The 23226-nt window shown below is 38.7% G+C and overlaps 1 protein-coding gene across 1 annotated transcript; it reads right to left on the reverse strand.

Moving 5' to 3' along the window:
* Positions 1–5251: 5251 nt before the first annotated feature.
* Positions 5252–6169, reverse strand: LOC115209470. The gene has a single exon (XM_029777894.1). The coding sequence runs from the start codon at positions 6167–6169 to the stop codon at positions 5252–5254; it is 918 nt and encodes a 305-aa protein (XP_029633754.1).
* Positions 6170–23226: the final 17057 nt, after the last annotated feature.

Below are 23226 nucleotides of genomic sequence, written 5' to 3' on the forward strand. Positions count from 1 at the left end.
ATACTTCTTGGTAAGTCAGGTGCCATCCTAATCAAAACCACGCCACCAACATTTCTTACCGAAGGAAGAAATACTCGGAAACGAGGAAGAGTCACGATGTGTGTGTGTGTGTGTGTGTGTGCAGGGCCGGCTCAAGGTACTGGCAACTCGGGCAATCATCCGTGGTGCCATGTGCTTTTTACTCTACATTTTCAGTTTTTCTCTTTGTGATAGATTTTTTAAAAATTATCCTTGTAAGGGCACCGACAACCCTTGGGCCGGCCACGAAATTTTTTCCCACGAGAGTTCCGGATCCCAGTTATAAACTCATTTGCTTACAGCTAATCAGAGCTCAACTATCAAACTAATTTATGAGCACATAACAAGTGATGGGCGATAAGATAAGGTCACTTAGTTAAGGAATGACCATGTTTCTTTTCTCTTTTAAGAATGCTTGTTGTTCTTATTCTTCTTTCAACCATGGCTGCCTCTGTGTAGTTATTTGTGTTGTTGTTTACTTTGTAAAACTGTTTGGGGAGAGGGTTACTAGCACATCACCCTCTACCCACATTTTCCCCATCCACATCTTTACCATATGGGGCCCTAACAAAATCCGATAATAGGTATAGATGTAAATCTGTTTAATTACTTGTCTCCTTCTAAAATCAGGCATAACTTGGCGATCGGTCGTCATGAGTTTTCTTGGTGGAGTGTGCTTGTTGTCTTGACAACAAGGTCAAGGTGAGCTCTGATTGTCTGTGTGAGTAAATGAGTTCATTACTGGGGCCTGGAACACTTGTTGGGGAAAAAATTTCGCAGGCCGGCCCTGTGCACGCGCGCGCACGTGTGTGTCTTCTCTTTCTCTCTTTTTAATTTAGAATACTTTTTGACTGACCACCTGCTTTGTAGCAAGATTGTGAAAGAATGTATCTTGTTTTGTACGACATCCTTTAAATCATAGGTGGGGCGGTCCAGGTGGTCGCTGGTGCCTAAGAGGAAAGGGAGGCGTTGGGAGGAAGGCGGTAAATTGGGGGACGCTATGAATTTATTATAATATTATTATTGTATTGTATACAAATTATATAATATATTAAATATAAAATGATTCAAAGTATATATAAATTAGTAAAATATAGAATTTTTATTTATACATAAAAATAGGGGTGGGGCGCTGAGGGTCTTAGGATGGTGGCCCAAAAAGTTCGACAACCTTTGTTTTAAATCTTAAGAATGTCTTGCACATTTTTATTGTCCCAGACATCGCGATCATTTGTAGTGCATGAATCAGGCCCGTAGCTACGGGGTGGGGGGCTATGGGGTGTTCGGCACCCCCAGTTAGAATCTCAGCCCCTCCACCCCAGTATGAGAATTTGTTTTATCCACTTTTGAAAGAAAAAGAAAACAAAAACAAAAGAAATGACAGTTACTGATTAAGAAATTGGGAGAATTGTGCAATAAGTAATAAAAAAAAAGAAAAATTAAATATGTGAAGTTTCAAATTCAAAACCACTGAACTTGCCAAATATTATGAAGAGATTATCTCCCTTGTAAATTCTTGATCTGCCATGCAAGCAATATCTGAAGTCGCTAAAGATGCAATAAATTGAATTTCTTTTGATTTAGTAGTTAGTGCTATGAAAATATGGATAGATTAGAGCTGTTTGTTGTAGCTGTAATTGTTGTCGCAGAATTGGCTGCTGACCCGGTCATCAACTGTGGGTTGAATTTAAGGACTGGCTGACGCTGGGTCAGTTGTTGTGGTGGTGGTGATGCTCGTGATGGCGACGTCAGTGCTGGTGATTGTCCTTGTTGCTGTTGAAAAGTAGGTGAAGAATTGTGGCCGTAGTTAGAGATTTATGGTAGTAAACGCATCACTACACACACATATATATATATAATAGTGTAATGAATAAAATATATGCATACATACATACATATATGTACGTACCTACATCTAATATACATGCATATATAAATATATATACGTGAGTACAGGACACCACAAATAGACGTAGAAATCAACGAGAAACGAAAACGTAAAAACAAGCATGGAACGGACCATTTCTTTACAACGAAAAAACAGAGTACGAGACAAACTACACAAGGAAAAAAACCCCTTCATCAGCTGTCCCTAGTTCAACTCCAGCGTGTTTCGAAGGTGAGGACAGAACACGACTCGTCGAACTAACCCTTCCTGCGAAAGAATTAAATAAAATTACTTCGCAGAGGGGTAAAAACAAGGAAAGAAAAAAATGTGACACAAACAGGACGTAAAAACGATACAAATAAAATTACAAAATAAAATACAAAATAAAAATACAATTACAAAAAATACAAAAACAGAAATAAAAACAAACAAGAAAACAAACGAAGAGGGCCTTTTTTTGGCCTAGACGAGGAAGATTCTAAGAGCGTAAGAAAAACCGTGTTTTTACAGTTAGGAGGCCGCAGGCAAAAGGAAGTAGTCAGCCGGCTGTGAGAGAGATGGGGAGGAGTGAGTGAGAGAGAGAGAGAGAGAGAGAGGAAGACAAGCGGCTGAGAGAGAGATGAGGAGGAGTGGGAGAGAGAGAGATAGGGAAAGAAGGGAAGGTCAGACGGACATTAAAAAGTCTAGTCAGAGAAGATTATTTATTCGCGAAAAAGGAGAGAAAATTTTTGAAATTTCCCAAAATATACTACATTCAGGAAGTATTTTACAAGTGAGAACTTTCACTGAATAATTTTTCTTACACTTTGAACAAAGTTAATACTGAAATTATTTTGTGTTTAACTAAAAAACCATAACTTTGAAGAAATTGAAAAAAAAATTGCTTGAACCGAAATCTCTTTCGAGTTTAATTTTAAAATACATAAATTTTAAGAAATTGTTACTCAATTAATTATTGCGAATATCGGTGCCCAAAAATAATGAATCACAACCGAAAAAGAGAACTGAAGCAATCATTGCTGAATTTCCTATCAGATTCATCTAATAATGCTAAGCAGAAGAGAATTGCAAACGAAGTTTCGCAGCTCAAGGGAGGTCTTGCAAAGTCTTTGACACCCTCGTTGGACGCTCTCGGACAGGTCGACTGCCAAACCAGTGCAGCCAGTTCTAGCAAAGTTTGATACAAAAATTTATGGAAATCAGAGACGTGACTTCTCATCAAGCAGGTATACTAATCGTTTATGGTTAGAGTATTCTCTTTCAAAGAAAGCCTTGGGCATAGTTTCGGTTGTAGTAGCACAGATTTCCGTCGATTTCCGTAAAAAACTTTTATTTTTTTACATAAGTAATGAGAGCGAAAGAGACTAAGAGGAAGCGATTTTACGACGATAAGGTTTCACTTTGAAGTCGGCCTGTGTGCGTTTGATGGGGTGTGGGAGACAGACAGTATGTTGTGTAAGTGAAGTGCTTCTGTTAGTGTGTGCGAAGAGACAGAGAGAGTAATGTGTGAAAGAGAGAGATAACTGATTTTTTACTCGGTGTATGTGTATATGTATGTATGCATGTATGTGTGTGTGTGTGTATGTATCTATGTATGTGTGTGTGTTTATGTATGTATGTATGTATGTATGGCCGATTCATCGTAATTTTTTACTCGGTGTATGTGAATATGTATGTCTGCATGTATGTGTGTGTGTGTAAGTACGTGTGTGTGTGTGTGTATGTATGTATGTATGTATGTATGGCCGATTCAGTGTTTACATTATTTCGAATTAAAACGAAAGATTACCTTGTGGCGCCTGTTTATGTAACAGTCTGCTATGTAGAAAATAATGAGGTTGACTCAATGGAATAATGACAGTGATCGAAGATATAGACAAAATTTTTTTTATTTAATCGTTATACATGCCTTGTCGACTGCTACTGTGCAGCCTTAATGTCTCTGTTGATGTGACGATGGTGAAATGGTAAGAAAAAGATGGGAGAGTTATAAAATGAGGAGATATTTTTCTCATGAGAAAAGAGTTGCATTCAAAGGAAAAAAAAAGTTAATAGTCTATAGAGGTGCACAGAAACTGGGTGCAAGCATGCATATATATGCATGTGTAAACATTGTGTTGTGCAGCAAAAGGAACGAACAGTACAAAATGTGTAAGGAAAAGTGACAAAATCCGATTGGTAATGTTCTGTGTGAAAAGTCTATGCTGAAAAGTGAGAAAAGGTTAGTTCTCTTGGTTGGGTAGCTGTCCTAAGTGTTGCATTTATGTATGGCAACTGTTTCCCTCGTGGATCTGTGCATCGGGTTGCAGTACATGTGGAATGTAATTGGTGTGTGTCCATTGAGTCGGTGACTTCATTCCTTTCGTGTTGTGTTGGGCGTGTGACGATGGAACTGAAAACTATGCGTCGTGAAAGTTCGTGTCCTATAATTCTTGTTGATGCGACTGGCACGGACTGTAATTGTTTTCAAGAGTTCATGCGATGCTAAAGCAGTAAGTCTTTGAAGTCGAGCTCACCAAATGTAATGGATAAGGTAACGAAGACTGCAGTTCTGTGGCTCGGGAGTCAGCAATTGTGGCAGGGTTGTTGTGTTCGAATCACGTTGTGGGTAACCAGTTGTATCGTTGTGGTTGATGTATTCTAATAACGTCTCTCTGCCGATGCTCGATGCTGACAATAGAGAATGTGAAGGTGGCATTGTCACTTCTTCGTTCTGGCCGACTGTAGAAAAAGAGGTATATCACTGTGACACCTATTGTTTTCGTGTGGTGTCTGTGTGTAGACGCGGAAAAGTTTTAAGTCAAACGGAAAACACACCAATTGACTTAGCAAAGCCATGTGATGAAGTTAACTCACGTTGCCCTCAAAGCACTACATATGTATAAGTAGCTACAGCTCGTTCTAACCATTTCTCTTATTTCTGTAAAATGAATTGTGGAAGCAAATTTCAGAGAAGAAACTGGAAATATCAACTGTGCGTGGTAGCAAATTTTTTCATGTTTGATTTTTAAAAAAAATTTGGTTCAGACTCTCAATGTAATGAATACCAAATTAAGAAGCCATTACAAAAAATAGACAAATAAAAAATTAAACATTAGACCAAATTTTGCTTGCACGGGTTATTTCCGTGAATAGAAGACAATTTTGTAAAGGTATTTTAGAATTCCGAAAATCATAAAAGTTACAAGATCCGAAAGGCGCATGGAGAAAAGAAAGGAATGCAAATTACTAAGATACAAAAAGAAGAAATTAATAATAAATATAAAATTATACAGATTCCCATGAATTTGAGGCTAAATTAAACAACAGAACACATTTTATGAACTTCATAAAACATTTTTGAAATCATACAGGATAATACTGTCTAATACATTTTATGAAGCTCATAAAAGTATTACTGCTGTTGTAACGTCGCCAACAAAATTCATGCAGATATGTCGAAAACAGATTATCGGACGTTCCATGCATTTTCCGATAATTGGATTTTACATGACTCCACATCCCTTCCACGGTGTTTGTGTGGATTGAGGCATCGTTGGGATCCACAAAGTTAACACTGTGGTTCACAGTTAAATGGTTGGGTAGGCTGTTATATGCTCGCCATGAATCTGTGATAATCTTAGTTCCTGGCAATACATGGCGGGTAATAATGGGCAACAATGTTGCTGCACTTCTGTCCTGCACAGGAACTAAGACACATCTCAGACTACTGCGCTCAATAATGCCTAAGACCCAATGGCCTTCTCGATAAGTACCACGATGATATTTTCTGTGCATGAACTTGGATTCATCGATCTCTACAACAACATCTTCTCCTCCAAGTTGCACAGGGTGGTCAAAACACCACATGGCACAAACATCGCGGAAGTAATTGTACCAGTTGACAATTGCCTCTCGTCCTATTTCAACTTCGCCCATCACAACTTTCTGTTTACAGTCAATTATCGCCCAGTAATACATCAACTCGAGGATACAAGTCAATGATAGGTGTGAACCCGCGAAAAACGAGTCTCGCCTAATGCTACGATATTGCTTGCAAACAGTACACCTCCACATTTTCCCATCGGATACTGTATTGCGTGATGCAAGGTACATCTGCTCATTACAACATTCCGATGAATTGTGGATCAATCCCACAGATGCCAGGAATTGGATTGTTGAATCCGCGTAACGCATGGCATAAATGTCTCGCATATGGTGAGATCTTTGAGTTATCGCATCAACGGAAAGGACAGAGTCAACAATCCTATATCGTCCAGCCATAGTGGGATCTTATGGAAGAGTATATGATGTAATTAATAGTAATTAAGAAAATGTACAGGAGAGTCTGTTGCCAGATATGTGTGTGTGTATGTGTGCTTGTGTGTCTGTGTGTGTGCTTGTGAGTGTGTTAGTGTGCAAAACAAAAATAAAATAAAATAAACATATTACGTTCCAAACTGTCTGTTCGTTCAATCGTGGAGAAAGACAAAGTTGTTACAGAGGTGCGTTGAAGGTATTAAGGTGATAAACAGTGTGGGACATTGAAATTGTAGCAGTCGTTTTGATAGTGATTCCTTGGGTTGTTCTGTTGATGACAACTGATGTGCTTGCTTATATTAAGACCCAGAAGGATAGATATATCATTGAGAACAATAAATTTAGTTGATTTAGCTTATGGTGTACTAGAAGAGGTTAGAAAGGGTCAAGTGGTGAAGACATTATTTCGGCCTAGCTAAAGGCATCTGGAAAATGTAAAACTGCTGCCAGAGAATAACGATTCGCGACACATTAAACAAAAAAGGTTAAAACAATATTTTTTTTTCTTTTACTTGTTTTAGTCATTAGACAGCGTCCATACTGGAGTGCTTATATATCTCACACACACATACCTTCCTTCAATTTAATATATATTATATATATATATATATATATATATATATATATAATATATATATATATATATATATATATATATATACATACATACATATATGCACATCGGGGACCCTGCCACAGAGACACGAGGCAGATGGACAAACCATCAACACAAAGAAAAGGGATGGACCACGCACCACCTGCCCCAAAGCGGAGGTACGCAGATGTTGTGCGCGCCACAAACCACCAACATGATGTTGTCGAAAGAGCAGCTGCTGAGCAACAATCTTTTTTGTGCATGGCACAAAAGATTGTACAGCAGCTGACCTGGCTTCATCAAACCCAAGCCCGCAGGTGGGACTACCCACTATATACCAGACCACCACAGCAAACAGACACAGGATGGACACCGCCGGCAACAACGTACACCTCACCTCGATGCTCCTACTGAACATCAGAGGACTGCAAACACTCAGTAACAGGACAAAGATCCCGTTCCTGAGAGACTTTGTTGCATGCAATCAAGCCTTATGCATAGCACTTACGGAAACGCACCTGAAACCGGACATAGCAGATGCGGAGTTACATATACCACAGTATGCTGTACTACGGACCGACAGGAAAGAAAGGAGTCATGGAGGTGTTGCTATGTACATCCGGGAGGACCTCACACCCCAGGTCCTCTTGTCATACTCAAACTCGGTGTGTGACACACTAATTGTACATATTAGGCAACTTGATGTAGTTGTGTGTGCTACATATCGCCCTCCAGATGCCCCAAGCCATGTGGGCAAGTTTGAAGATTGCCTTATAAAAATAGAAGAAATTCTAACCACATTAGAACAACACATAGGTGTGCTTCTTATGGGAGACTTCAATCTGCCCAATGTCAGATGGCCCGAGGGCCTTTCTCTCCCAGGAATGACAAGATGTGAACGAGGACAGGCGAGGTCCCTCCTGAACCTCATCAACACCCTGTACATGGAGCAGGTAATACTCCAACCAACCAGGGCAGGTAACACACTGGATCTCTGCTTCACAAATGACAAATGGATCTCATCCATAATGTGAAAGTGACACCGACACTACTCTCGGATCACAACATGATAGAGCTGACCATGTACGGGCCAAAAGAGAGCACGGACATGCAGCCTACAGGAAACCCTCAAAATCTTTCCAGCTTGAACTACCATAAGGCAAACTGGAAACAAATTGAGAAAGAGATCCTCAAACAAAACTGGCCTAAATGTCTCTCCTCGCCAGACATCGACGTGAAACTTCAACAATTCATGTCTGTAATGCAAGCCATATGCTACAAATGTGTCCCAGAGAGAAAGGCCACTGTACACAAGAACAAAATCCCCAGAGAGAGGAAAATTTTAATGAGACGGCGTACGAAATTTTCAAATCGCCTAAACAAACAGATTGAAAGCAGTGAAAAGTCCCGCCTAAAAATAAAACTGTTGGAAATCGAAAAATGTCTGCAACTCTCCCATGAAAAAGAAAGAGCAGACAAAGAAACCTGGGCTATAGAAATCATAAAATCTAACCCCAGAGCTTTCTACAGGTATGCCAAAGAAACAGCTACAGTGCACTGTAGAATAGGGCCACTCCTCGAAAAGGATGGCACACTTACAGGAAAACCAATGAGGGTAAGTGAAATACTGAATGAGCAATTCAAGAGTGTTTTCACTCCACCCCTTGGGCATCTCCAAATCACCAATCCAACTGACTTTTTTACCACTGCAGATATAAAATCAGAGGCGGCGACGATAGATTACATCGATATAAAGGAAGACGATGTAACCAAGGCTATAGATGAAATGAAAACAGACTCAGCTACTGGCCCCGATGGATTCCCGGCAATCCTCCTAAAAGCATGTAAGAGAGTCCTAGCAAGACCACTGCAGTTCCTCTTTCAGAGCTTCCTTGCAGCTGGCAAACTTCCAGGAAAACTGAAGGAAGGTAAAATATGCCCCATTCATAAAGGAGGTAGCAGAGCGGAAGCCAAGAACTATAGACCTATCTCTCTGACCTCACACATCAGCAAGGTCATGGAACGAATAGTCAGAAGGAAGCTGATCACCTTCCTTGAAGAGAATGACTTGCTGCCCGACACCCAACATGGTTTCCGACCAGGGAGAAGCTGTTTAACTCAGCTCCTACAACACTATGACTGGGTGCTGAAACGGCTGCTCAACCACTCAAATGTGGAAGTGATATATCTCGACTTTGCAAAGGCCTTTGATAAAGTCGATCATGGAATGATATGTCACAAACTGCGTGATCTCAACATAGTTGGAAAACTGGGAGAATGGCTTCATGACTTTCTGAAGGATAGAAGTCAGGTGGTAGTAGCCAATGGGGCCACCTCCATTAACACACAAATAGTGAGCGGTGTTCCGCAGGGCACTGTTCTGGGACCACTACTGTTCATAATGGCCCTCTCAGACATGCCCTCAGCCACGCAGAGAGTCACGATCACAAGTTATGCAGATGATACAAAAGTTTCACAGGCAATACAGAACCCTGAGGACACTAAACACCTGCAATGTGAGCTGGACGAAATATACAAGTGGGCTGAAAAGAATAGCATGCAGTTCAATGCTGGAAAGTTTCAAGCTTTATACTATCAGCATGCAAAACTGAATGCAATACCCAATGAATACACTGGACCCGGAGGGATTGCAATCCCAGAGGCACAATCAGTGCGTGACCTGGGTATTCACATGAGTGATGACGTGACCTTTCATGTACATGTTGCTAAAATGACGATGAAATGTAGACGGACGGCTGGCTGGCTGGATTCTTAGAACCTTTAGAACAAGAGAACAAGAAACCATGATGGTCCTCTGGAAGACACTTGTCTTAAGCCACTTTGACTATTGCTCTCAGCTATGGTCACCATCCAGTGTCAAGTTGATCACAGAACTTGAGGCGATCCAACGAAGCTACACGAAGAAGATAGCCTCTATGCAGAATGTAAGCTACTGGGAAAGACTCAAGAGATTAAAATTATATTCCCTGGAGCGTAGGCGGGAAAGATATGCCATAATATACATCTGGAAGCTCCTGGAGGGAAGTGTCCTGAACTTTGGCATCGAGAGTTACACAAATGCCAGAACTGGGCGCCACTGCGTGGTGCCTAGGACTCCAAATTTGCCATCAAGATGTAGGACAAGATACTGTGATAGCCTGGGCTTCCGAGGCCCACAGCTCTTCAATATCCTCCCGAAGAACCTAAGAGACCTGCATGGGGTGGATGCAGATGTCTTTAAAATGAAACTGGATCTCTTCCTGTCAGGTATCCCAGATGAACCAACTTCACGGCAGGAGGTGCAGATGAGGACAGCTGCATCGAACTCTCTCATGCACCAAATGGCAGTTGCTAAAAAGCATTCGTGAAGTAAAACCATGTAGCAACACCAAATGGCGGTGCCCCAGCATGGCCTCAGCTCATGAGCTGAAACTAGAATCAATCAATCAATCAATCAATATATATATATATATATATACACTAGAAAACTATGCACTAGAAAAGTAGGCGATGTTACGGTTCTGGTACCGTTTACGTCAACTGACAACGTGTATTTGTTTATGGCTCCTGAGAAGAGCAGCAATCGATTACCCCAGTACTTGATTGGTACTCTTGGTACTCTATCTTATCGAGCCCCGAAATGACGAACAGCAAATTCGACCGTGGCGGGATTTGAACTCAAAATGTTTAAGGCACACGATAGAATTTCGTTCCGAATACTGTCTCACACAAAATGGAATTTCTTCAATTTTTCTCGCTATTTTTTTGCTGTCATTTTTACAAGAAAACACATGTAAGACAATCTAAAACACCTGTAAAGCAATCTTTCGGTATTGGTAGACATTCACCACACAATTTTCAATAATGACAGAGAAAGGGACTAAGCTGATAAAGAGAGTAAATGACTGACATTCATGCAGATCAATACCGAAGGATCACCCATATGGCGATTAATTTGCACTGTAATTTGCACTGTAACAAAAAAATTTCAAAAATTCATGTTTTTACAAACTTGCCCCCTCCCACCATCGCTCCTTCGGAATAACTGCCACAATTAAAATGAATTTTTTTTTTTCGTTATCTTTCGTTATTTTAAGGAATTATTCCATATTCTGGAACACTTGTAATTACGTTTGGAAGAAGAAAGACTATTTTTTCAACAAGGCAGTGCCCCAGCTTGACCGCAATCTATTGACTGAAACAAGGAAACATATCCCTAAAAATTCTCAACTCGAAATTCCCTCGGACACACAGCTAAAAGAGCGCGTGGCTTTTTGTCGAACGCTCCACCGACTTAGCCCACACCACTGTTCTTTTATTTCAATGATGCCATTTAAAAAATAAATAACTTAGCAGTTCGGCAAAAGAAGTCCGATAGAACGAGTACCAGACTTTAAAAAAATAAGCACTCCAGTATGGACGCCGTCTAATGACTAAAACAAGTAAAAGAAAAAAAAATATTGTTTTAACCTTTTTTGTTTAATGTGTCGCGAATCGCTATTCTCTGACAGCAGTTTTACATTTTCCAGATGCCTTTAGCTAGGCCGAAATAATGTCTTCACCACTTGACCCTTTCTAACCTCTTCTAGTACACCATAAGCTAAATCAACTAAATTTATTGTTCTCAATGATATATCTATCCTTCTGGGTCTTAATATAAGCAAGCACATCAGTTGTCATCAACAGAACAACCAAAGGAATCACTATCAAAACGACTGCTACAATTTCAATGTCCCACCCTCTTTCGGCCATACATACATACATACATACACACACACATACTTACACACACACATACATAGATACATACACACACACACACACATACATGCATACATACATATACACATACACCGAGTAAAAAATCAGTTATCTCTCTCTTTCACACATTACTCTCTCTGTCTCTTCACACACACTAACAGAAGCACTTCACTTACACAACATACTGTCTGTCTCCCACACCCCATCAAACGCACACAGGCCGACTTCAAAGTGAAACCTTATCGTCGTAAAATCGCTTCCTCTTAGTCTCTTTCGCTCTCATTACTTATGTAAAAAAATAAAAATTTTTTACGGAAATCGACGGAAATCTGATCTACGACATACGAAACATCGCCAAGCCTTGTTTTGTTTTGCTTGTCGGCAATTAAATACTTGTTTTAGTAAAAATGGATATTCTAATTGGCATTATGCAAAAGAAAAAAAAAACAAAAGTTTAAATAAGCACACAAACTCTGCATCCCATATCCAAGCTATGTTGACATGGAAGGAACGCCAACAATGTTTATCCATAACATCCATGTCTTCAATCTTGCAAAATGATCAGTTGAACAAAAATCGTTATTATATCAGTTCCATTGTTGATATTGTTCATTTTCTTTGTGCAAACGAATTGCCTTTTCGAGGAAACGAAAATGAAGCTTTTCGGGAACTTTATTCGGAAGATGATACGTAACCTTGTGGTCTTTATTTGAAATTATTCCAGTACACATTAGAGAAAGACTCAAAGCTAATGGAATGTTACAGCATGATTCCAAAAAATGCGACCTACACCTCCGCAGCAATGCAAAACGAAATCATCGAATTGTTGATAAGACACACTGTCAGCCTCGTGCTCGATGTTTATTTGAAATTATATAAAAATAATGTTTAAAGATTTGGCTGTTATCTCTAGCATGTAGAATGTGCTTGTTGAAAATATTTTTTTTAATATTGGAGTCGATACATTCGACTAAAAATTCTTTGAGGTGATGCCCCAGCATGGCCTCAGTTTAATGTTTGCAACAAGTAAAATGAAAATAAAAACGAAATATATCAGAAGTTTTGCCCAGGATAGGCGTCAAGAAATGTGAAAAAATAAACGGAAAAAATAACCGAAAAATATAAGCATGGGGCTTTTGTCCACTTTCACACTTTTGTCCGTACCCCTGTTCAGCACCCCCAGTTGCAATCGGCTGGCTACGTGGCTGGTATGAAGTAAGGATTTGCGTTCTCTCTATCTGTATGTATGCGTGTATGTATGTATCTATGCATGTATGTATACACACAAACACACACATAGAAATTTGGCACAAGGTATATCTACACGAGAAAACATTAATACATATATCTTCCGCGTTACGAAAGCGCATTACCCATAATTCATTTCCCCATAACTTATCTTGTTCATTGACGTTTAATTTATATGAAAGTCATCGGGGGGAGGATAAGTTTCACATTACGTAGCTTCGCATTGTGTCATGATTTCCACGGTTGCAATGCTTCCACTATGCGACTGTTGCTTAAAAAACAAAACGAGCTTTTAGGGCATCAAGTCATTTTATAACGATATATTGAACCAATCGGTTTTTGGGGGGTATTGTTTGCCACAGAAGACAAGTTGGTAGCGTTTATCTTTAATTCATTAAACTGTTTATCTTTTATCTTGTCACATATGGTTGTAGCAATGTGGAGTTTGTCAATGAAGATATACTTCAAAAGTATGCGTTACCTTTGCCAAAGTAGATGGCTCAGTTAATGCTGTGTAGTCTCACTGCGGCTGTGAGAATAATAACTGAACCAAATTCACAAACAATTAACTGTAATATTTATTGCCAGACGTAACGATATTCGGTGTTGGCTTCCCGCTACTATCTTTCATTATTTACTTGTTTTTTCACTAAACTGCGGCCATGCTAGAGCAAACCCATAAAGGGGTTTTAATCTAACTAATCAACCCCAGTACTTACGTTTTTTTCTATAAGTTTGGTACTAAATTTCTTTTCATTCGCAGAATCTCTAAGTTACGGCAACGTAAACAAACCAATACCGGTTATCAATTGCTAGGAAGGGACAAATACAGATACAAAAACACTCACATGCATACGCGCGCATCTATACACCGTCTTCGTCTTTTTTTTTGTGAATTCTCCCTATATATATATATATATATATATATATATATATATATATACACACACACACACACATACACATATATATATATGGCAGTGCTCCAGCATAGCCACAGTCATTGGACTGAAACATAAAATAAAAGAATATGTACACTCGCACATACGCAGATTGATCTATCTATCTATCTCTAGTTTTTTTTTAACAAGAAACCATTCAGTAGCATGAATTGGCTCTCTCTCTCTCTCTCTCTCTCTCTATATATATATATATATATATATATATATATATATATATATATAAGTACATTAAAAGGCTTCTAAAAGAAGAAGTGAGTACTAGATACACAAAAGTTGGATAAATTCAGTGAAATGAAAATTAAAAACGTTTACAAACTCGGTTCATCTTATAAAACCTTTAATAATAATCTTGCAAGTATGAAAATTGGTCCCTAAGTTATATTTTGTTTATAACAGCTACTTATCATCATGTTTACACTGGAGGCTATCATATTTATTGGATTAATTTACAAATTCATCTTATAAAAGTTAGAGAAAGCAAATTAGTAGAGTCGCACATGCTTCTATTGATATGCACTTCTAGAATAACAGGTTGCTTACTGAAGAATCTGACCTGAGCAGATAAATTATATTTAATGCTGAAAAAGACGAAACTGCAGTATAAGATGAACCGAGTTTGTAAACGTTTTTAATTTTCATTTCACTGAATTTATCCAACTTTTGTGTATCTAGTACTCACTTCTTCTTTTAGAAGCCTTTTAATGTACTTATATATGAATAACATATAGCCTATGGCTAAAATGTCTTTTGTACTAGATCACCGGCGATAATAATTTATTTTATCGCATTTTGACTATGTTTACGTATATATATATATATATATATATATATATATATATATATATATATATAAACGGCAAAATGTCTGCGTGTGTGTATCCTTTATACAAATCCACAATTTTTCAGTTAGAGGGCTCGCACTTTCTATGGTCATTCAAAACCGTCCAAGGGTGGTCGTGCACATCTTTACATTTCCCCAGTCACCCCGCAAAGCCATTAAAAAATCAATAGAAGTGACTTTTTTGTGAATTTTCTATCCAAAACCTAATCAAAATGCCTGAAACTTGATATGGCAATTGAATGCCAGCTAGCTGTATGTGATTGGTCGGAGATTTGGACAGTACTCGCATATATGTGCGCACGCGCGCAGCTGTATATGCATGCACTAGCACTATGACCCGGAGTGTCATGATGAATCTGCTTGAGAACTATGTTAATGGTACACATGTCTGTGGAATACTCAGTCACATATACACTGATTCAATGAGACTGGCAAGCCAGTAGATTGAAGCAGTGAACCCTCAATGGTTAGAAATTCTAACCATTCTTCAAAAAGTCTGTAATCTGAATTTCATATAGACTTCATAGACTTCCTTAGAAATCCTGCAAATTAAACTGTTTCACATATAATCACCACTACCACTACCACCACCGCCACTGCCACTGTCACTTTCACAATCACCACCACTACCACTGCTACCCACACCACAATCGCCGCCACCACCTCCATGCTGCCACCATCACCACTGCTACCCACACCACAATCACCACCACTACCTCCATGCTGCCACCACCACTACCACTGCTACCCACACCACAATCGCCACCACCACCTCCATGCTGCCACCATCACCACTGCTACCCACACCACAATCACCACCACTACCTCCATGCTGCCACCACCACCACTGCTACCCACTACCACCATCACGCTCCCACTACCACCACAGCCACCACCACCACCACTTCCATGCTGCCACCATCACCACTACTACCCACACCACAACTACCACCATCATCACCATTGCTACCCACAGCACAATCACCACCACCACCACCACACTCCCACTACCACCATGGCCACTGCCACTGCTACCCATACCACAATCATCACCCCCACAACCAGCCTTTGGACATTTCTGCCTCAAGTAAGACTCATAAGGTTGATTACTCAGTTTTCATGGCACATAAGTAACCAAGATCACAACATTCTCCACTGACTGGGACATTGGTTCATTGGAGGGTTATTCATTTGCAGTGGAGCAGGACAGAGTAACATAAAATGAAGCGTTTTGCTCAAGAACACAACACAACACCCAGTCCAGGAATCGAAACCACAATCTTACAATCATGACTCCAATACCTTAGCTACTAGGTCACACGTCTGTTATAATAAATAATACACAGTGGATTAGAATTTCCCTCGTTTTCAATGTTTAGGAAAGACGAATGTGTATAATTTGTAAATTAATCCAATAAATATGATAGCCTCCAGTGTAAACATGATGATAAGTAGCTGTTATAAACAAAATATAACTTAGGGACCAATTTTCATACTTGCAAGATTATTATTAAAGGTTAAATGGCAAAAATTTGTGTTTAAATTCCTTTCAATTTTACTCTGTAACCGTCACAACCCAATGCATTACACAGTTTAGCAAATACAATATTTTTCTTCATATTATTATTATCGTCATTTTGTTTCTAATCTCGACTAACATCGGTGACTTCAACAACAGAAATGAAGGGACACAATTGTATATACACCAACGGTTGTTGTGTGGAACAGTCTAATATTTAAGTGAATAATATACTTTTGTGCTGTTTTGTACAAGATGGGCGTCATCAAACTGAGAACTAAAATACTTCTTTTTTATCTTCTTTATTTAAGATGGTAGAGATTAGTTCTAAATGGAATGATGCCTAAGATACCTTACATAATTTAATTCAGCTCTTCTCCATTCAGGGTTCAAACCTTACCAAAGTTGACTTTGCCTTTCAATTTCTTGGGGGTCATCATTACAATCACCACCACCATCATCATCATCATTGTTTGTCCACTTTTAATACTGACATGAGTTGAATGGCCCAAGTCAATCCTTATTCAGAGTCACTGTCCCCCTAGACGGAGTAACTATCCTCCAAACTGGAGTATGGACTCCTTGATGGGTTCCACTCAAACATTCCATGTCTGGCATGGTTTCTGTCGCTGGACGTTCTTCCTGACACTAACAGAGTGTATCAAGATATATGGCATGTTGATGTATTTGCCAAAACAGACTATGGAACCTGGAGTGGACTTTGGCTTTGCCAGCTCCTGCCCAACCATTCAACCCAGGGCAGCATGGAAAATGGACATTAAATGATGATGATGATGATGATTGGAGTGCATTTTATCATGGCACCAGCACTTGAGAGGTTGTCATGTTCTTTACAAGAATTGAAGATCCTTCTCTATCTTCATTCGCCAACCACTGAGTACATTTATTGTGGCACCAGCACTAGAGAGTCTACCTTATTTGATGAAAGGCACTAAAAAGACATCTCTTACCCTGGAAAACATAACCAAAAGGATGAAATGAAGGGAGATTGATGACCATGAGGGTGAAATAAGAGAGAGTAAGGATAAGATAGAGTAAGTGAGAATAAAAGTTAGCATGAGTGTAATGAGGGAAACAGTAATAAGATGGTAGGGGAAGGAGTAATAGGAGAGAGACAGTGATGGTAACATGTTGGTTGTTGGTAAGGTGGTTGAATAGCCCTATGTTGGGATTGTGATTAACAGGATGCTGGGTGTCTATGAAAAATCACATGGGGGAGAGATAAGGATTTAGATAGAGTAGGTTGATGGTAGGAGATACTGAATATGGACAGATCAGATACATTAGATCACGTATGTTGTAGCAGCAAAGGATGATACATCTTGGCATGTTGATTCCAGACTCATGTAGCAGTCATAGCAGTTGATGTCATGTTGTAGAATATGCTACTACAAAAATGCCAAAACATGTAATATTTATATCTTGGTTTCAAATTTTGGCACAAGGCCAGCAATTTTGGGAAAGCGGGTAAGTCAATTACACCAATCCCAGTAATGAACTTGTATTTTATCAACCACCAAAAGAATGAAAGACAAAGTCAACCTTGGTGGAATTTGAACTCAGAATGTAAAGACAGAAGAAATGTCAAGCATTTTGCCTGGTGTGCTAATGATTCTGCCATCTTGCCACCTTAAATATTCTTTTCTACCCTGGGCACAAGACCCGAAATTTTGGGGGAGGTGGGGGGCAATCGGTTAGATTGACCCCAGTACACAACTGGTACTTAATTTATTGACCCTGAAAGGATGAAAGGCAAAGTTGACCTCAGCAGAATTTGAACTCAGAATGTAAAGACAGATGAAATAACGCTAAGCATTTCGCCCAGTGTGCTAACGTTTCTGCCAGCTTGCTGCCTTATAATATACTTACATATTGCAATGCGTTTTGTCTCTGGAAACCGTTGTGTCTTATCCTCCTTAGTAATCCCTACCATAACTCACAGTTAATGTAATGATCACCATGACCATCACCTCTCAAAAGCTAATATAGCTGTGTTTGTAAGGTGGCAAGCTGGCAGAATCGTTAGCATGCCAGGCGAAATGCTTAGTAGTATTTCATCTGTCTTTACGTTCTGAGTTCAAATTCCACTGAGGTCGACTTTGCCTTTCATCTTTTTGGGGAGTCAATAAATTAAGTACCAGTTGTGTACTGGGTTCAATATAATCCACTGGCCCCCTTCCCAAAACTTTTCTGGCCTTGTGCCTAGAGTATAAAAGAATATAGCTGTGTTTGTGAATTCCTGACCGACTGACTTATGCCAGTGTTAGGCTAAACCTTGCAGACCAGTTTAATGACATTAATAACAATTACATATTTGACATATATATATATACACATTATACACACACATATATATATATATGATGGGCTTCTTTCAGTTTCCGTCTACCAAATCCACTCACAAGTCTTCGGTTGGCCCGAGGCTATCATAGAAGACACTTGCCCAAGGTGCCACACAGTGAGACTGAACCCAGAACCATGTGGTTGATAAGCAAGCTACTTACCATACAGCCACTCCTGCGCCTATATATATATATTTATTTATTATATATATATTTATTTATTTATTATATATATATATATGTATACACACACACACACACACATATATATATATATATATATATATATATATATATATATATAGGAGAGTGTTGTAGTTTGCTTGAAGCATTGTGTATTCTTTGTAAAGAATAAAATGTTTTGAATAACACAACAATGCACTATAATAACAACAATGAACTATAATAACTGTTGTAATTTAATCTGATATAATATTTCGGAATATAAAAATTCCTTCTTCAGATATCCATCAATTCCTAGGGATATCTGAAGAAAGAATTTTCATATTCGGAAATATCATACCAGACTATGGATGATTAAATTACAACAGTTATTATAGTCCACTGTTGTGTTATTCAAAACACATTATTCTTTATATATATTTTTATATCTCTCTCTCTCTCTCTCTCTCTCTCTCTCTATATATATATATATATATATATATATATATATATATATATTTATAATAGAATTAGCTCGTATACGAGTAGGTATATATTTGTAAAAAATGAAGTTCGAAAATGCTGCTATATTATACAATTTTTAATTTTTTAATATACATTATAACATGTTTCAGTTCCTGAAATGAACCTTATCAAAAAAGTTATATATAAAAAAAGACAGCTCATGCCGTCAAACACAAGAAATTCATTTATAATACACAACGGAGTCAGACATCTTAGAGTTCATGTATAGTTGATATATAGTTTGAAGTAAGTTCATTCATGCTATATGTTCAAAGTGTTCGATGCAGTGGCCCACGGTGGCGATACGTATTCAATACAAAAAACAGATCAAAGTGGTGGAAAGCAGTCAATACAGAAGATTGATGTTTCCGAAAGAGCGAGGAATTCATTTTTACCTTAAGCAATGTGATGACCCATGGTGGGTGTTCGCTGGGTGGTTCTAGTGAGTCTTGTGAATTGCTCGGTTTTATAATGCCTGTTAGGTGGTCAGTCCAGCGTAGCGTGACGTCATCAACGTTTTGACCAATCGTTTCGTTAGGTGGCTTTAGTCAAGCAGAACGGGACGTCATCATCATTTTGACCAATCGCTGTATTATAACTGCCTCTTGTCTGTTTCCTGTTTTGACCAGTCGCTTCGTTAGTCAAGCAGAACGGGACGTCATCCAGATTCTGCCCAATCACGACTTATAGCTACATTAGATCTGCCCCCTGTCTGTTCTTGTTAGGTGACTAGTCAAGCAGAAAAGGACGTCATCAATATTCTGACTAATGACTGTCCCCTGTTTGTATCCTGTCCATTCTAGCAGAACTAGACGTCATCAACTTGTTGACCAATCAGAATCGGGTCTGACCCTTAGCTGTATCGTATGTATCAGGGTCAGATTTGCACGAAAGAATTTTTTTCCCTTTTTTACTAAGGTATATTTCCGTCAGTGCGAGTGTCTGTTTAAGGTAGCGGCCATGGTGGAATTTTGCTTCTCCTTTTCGGAGGACTTATCTTTTGTTTTAGTATTCCTGGCCCAGGGTGTTTAAACTTGGTCTAAATTTTTTTATGAAATATAGTTCTTTATTTTGGCGTTGTGTGAAGGTTGCCTTGTCACTGAATTTATAGAGCGGGTTAGTTGTAAATTTCGGATTTACATTTCCAGCACATCTATCTATGTGTCCGCTGACCGGTATTTTGCGGTAATCAGGGTTTCTAATTTGTGATTTATGCACCGCCATCCTGTTACGTAAGCTATTTTTTGTATGGCCTATATACTGCCTATTGCAGCCTGCGCATGTTATGACGTAAATTAAGTTTTCTGATGCGCAGGTGAAGTTTGTTCTAATGGTGAACTGGTGGCCTTGTTCCAGTATAAATTCTGATCCTTCTTTCAAGATGACACAGATTCCGCAGTTGGGCCTTCCACATTTTCTAACTGCTGGTTTTGTGGTTAATGTTGAGTGCAGTGTAGCTTGGGTTAAAATCCTTTTCAAGGATTTTGGTTGCCGTTTACTTTTAATGATGGTGTGTGTTTCGAGGATCCGGTTCATCTTTGGGTCTCCCTTTAGTAGGGCTGTGCTTTGTAGTATGGTGTTGAAGGCCTCATTGTTGAGTGGGTTGTGTGTAGAGATGTAGGGAAGGGTTTTTAATTGTTCTTTCTTTTTTGGTTTTGTTTGTCTCAGATCTTCTATACTTAATTTAAGTACCCGTTGGATTGCACTGTCTATTACGGGCTGTGGATAGTTTCTATTTGTGAGTATGGTTCTAAGTTCCTGGAGACGTGTGTGTCGGGTGTTTGTGTCTGATATTATGGTGCAAATCCTTCTAGCTAAACAAAAAGGGACATTCATTCTAGTGTGTCGTGGGTGGCATGAATCAAAGGGTAGGTACTGTTTAGAGTCTGTCGGTTTATAGTAGATATCTGTCTCTATTTTGTTGCCGGTTTTCTTAATGAGGATGTCTAAAAATGGTAATTCTTTTTCGTTGTGGTCCATCGTGAATTGTATATTGTCATTTATTCCATTTAATAGTATTTTAAATTCCTCAAGTTTCTCTATACCTTTGTCCCAGATGATGAAACAGTCATCGAGGTATCTTTTCCAGTTGTTATGGATATAGGTGGCGAAGGTGTTTCCATATTTCTCGAGTGTTATCCGGTATAGTATTTTCTCGAGGTATCCCATCACTAGGTTGGCAAAAGATGGTGCAGTACGCGTGCCCATCGCTGTTCCCGATCTTTGCCTGTAGAAATCATTGTCAAAAATAAAATAATTGTTCTCTAAAATGAATCTAAGTCCTTCTATTATAAGGTCTTTGTTTATGCGAGTTGGGAGTTCAAAGGGGTAGTTATTCAGCCAGAAGGTGATCGCTTCTATTCCTAGGTTGTGAGGGATGTTAGAATAAAGATTAACTACGTCGAATGATACTAGAAGGGTTTTCTCATTGACTGTTTTAGGTAGGTGGTTGAGCATATCTATATCGTCTCTTATGTAGCTTTTGATGTGTTTTAGGAAAGGTTTAAGAAGTGTGTCTAAGAAATTGCTGAGGCGGTGAGTTTCACATGCTGGCCCTGCTATTATCGGTCTTAGTTTAAGATCATTTGGTGAAGGGATTTTGATGAGTGTGTCGGTGGATGTTTTGCATGTTTCTCTAATGGTTTGGCTTTTGTGTACCTTAGGGATACCATAGAACAAACTCGATTTGCATTTGAAGTTAGTCATGTATTCATACTCCTTGTTCGTGAGTCCTTGGTATGTGTTGATTAATGTCCTAAGGTTATGCATTATTTTTTGCTGGTTATACTGTTGGGCCCTTTCATAATACGTTTCATCTCTTAATAGGGATAGCATTAAATTTTTATTGACCACCTAACAGGCATTATAAAACCGAGCAATTCACAAGACTCACTAGAACCACCCAGCGAACACCCACCATGGGTCATCACAATTGCTTAAGGTAAAAATGAATTCCTCGCTCTTTCGGAAACATCAATCTTCTGTATTGACTGCTTTCCACCACTTTGATCTGTTTTTTGTATTGAATACGTATCGCCACCGTGGGCCACTGCATCGAACACTTTGAACATATAGCATGAATGAACTTACTTCAAACTATATATCAACTATACATGAACTCTAAGATTTCTGACTCCGTTGTGTATTATAAATGAATTTCTTGTGTTTGACGGCATGAGCTGTCTTTTTTTATATATAACTTTTTTTGATAAGGTTCATTTCAGGAACTGAAACATGTTATAATGTATATATAAAAATTAAAAATTGTATAATATAGCAGCATTTTCGAACTTCATTTTTTACAAATATATATATATATATATATATATATATATATATATATATATATATACACATATATATATATATATACACATATATATATATATATACACATATATATATATATATACACATATATATATATACATACACATATATATATATATATATATATATATATACACATATATATATATATACATACACATATATATATATATATATATATATATATATATATAGATAGATAGATATATGTATACAATGAGCTACTTTCACTTTCTTTCTACCAAATCCACTCATAAGGCTTTGGTCGGCCTGAGGCTATAGCAGAAGACACCTGCCCAAGGTGCTCTATAGTAGGACTGAACCCCTTACCACACATCATTATTTAAAATCCATTTTTGCATGACACACAGCAGGGTTGAGGTAGGATTTCCACTCCAAACTTGTAAAACCCACACCAACAAGCACAATCCTAACAGACCCATGGGTGGGAGGGTTGCCACCTGAGTGGTGCAAAAGTGTCGTTGGCCAGGAGTAGCAGGGAATCACCAGCAATTGGTGGATACTGCAACACACTGTTACAGAGCAAGACCCCATACTAATACAACTACATTTGTCAATGCTGGCATAGGTTCAATGCCAGCATGAGTGAATCCAGCAAGCTCCAGGGCCATGTCAATCACCAGGGTCAACTGTTTCCTGGATGTCCTTCCTAACAGCAACTACTTTATCTTGTCTGAGTTCCAGTTCCAACCTC

The sequence above is a fragment of the Octopus sinensis genome, linkage group LG3 (genome assembly GCF_006345805.1).
Source record: "Octopus sinensis linkage group LG3, ASM634580v1, whole genome shotgun sequence".
In the NCBI taxonomy this organism is placed as follows: Eukaryota; Metazoa; Mollusca; class Cephalopoda; order Octopoda; family Octopodidae; genus Octopus; species Octopus sinensis.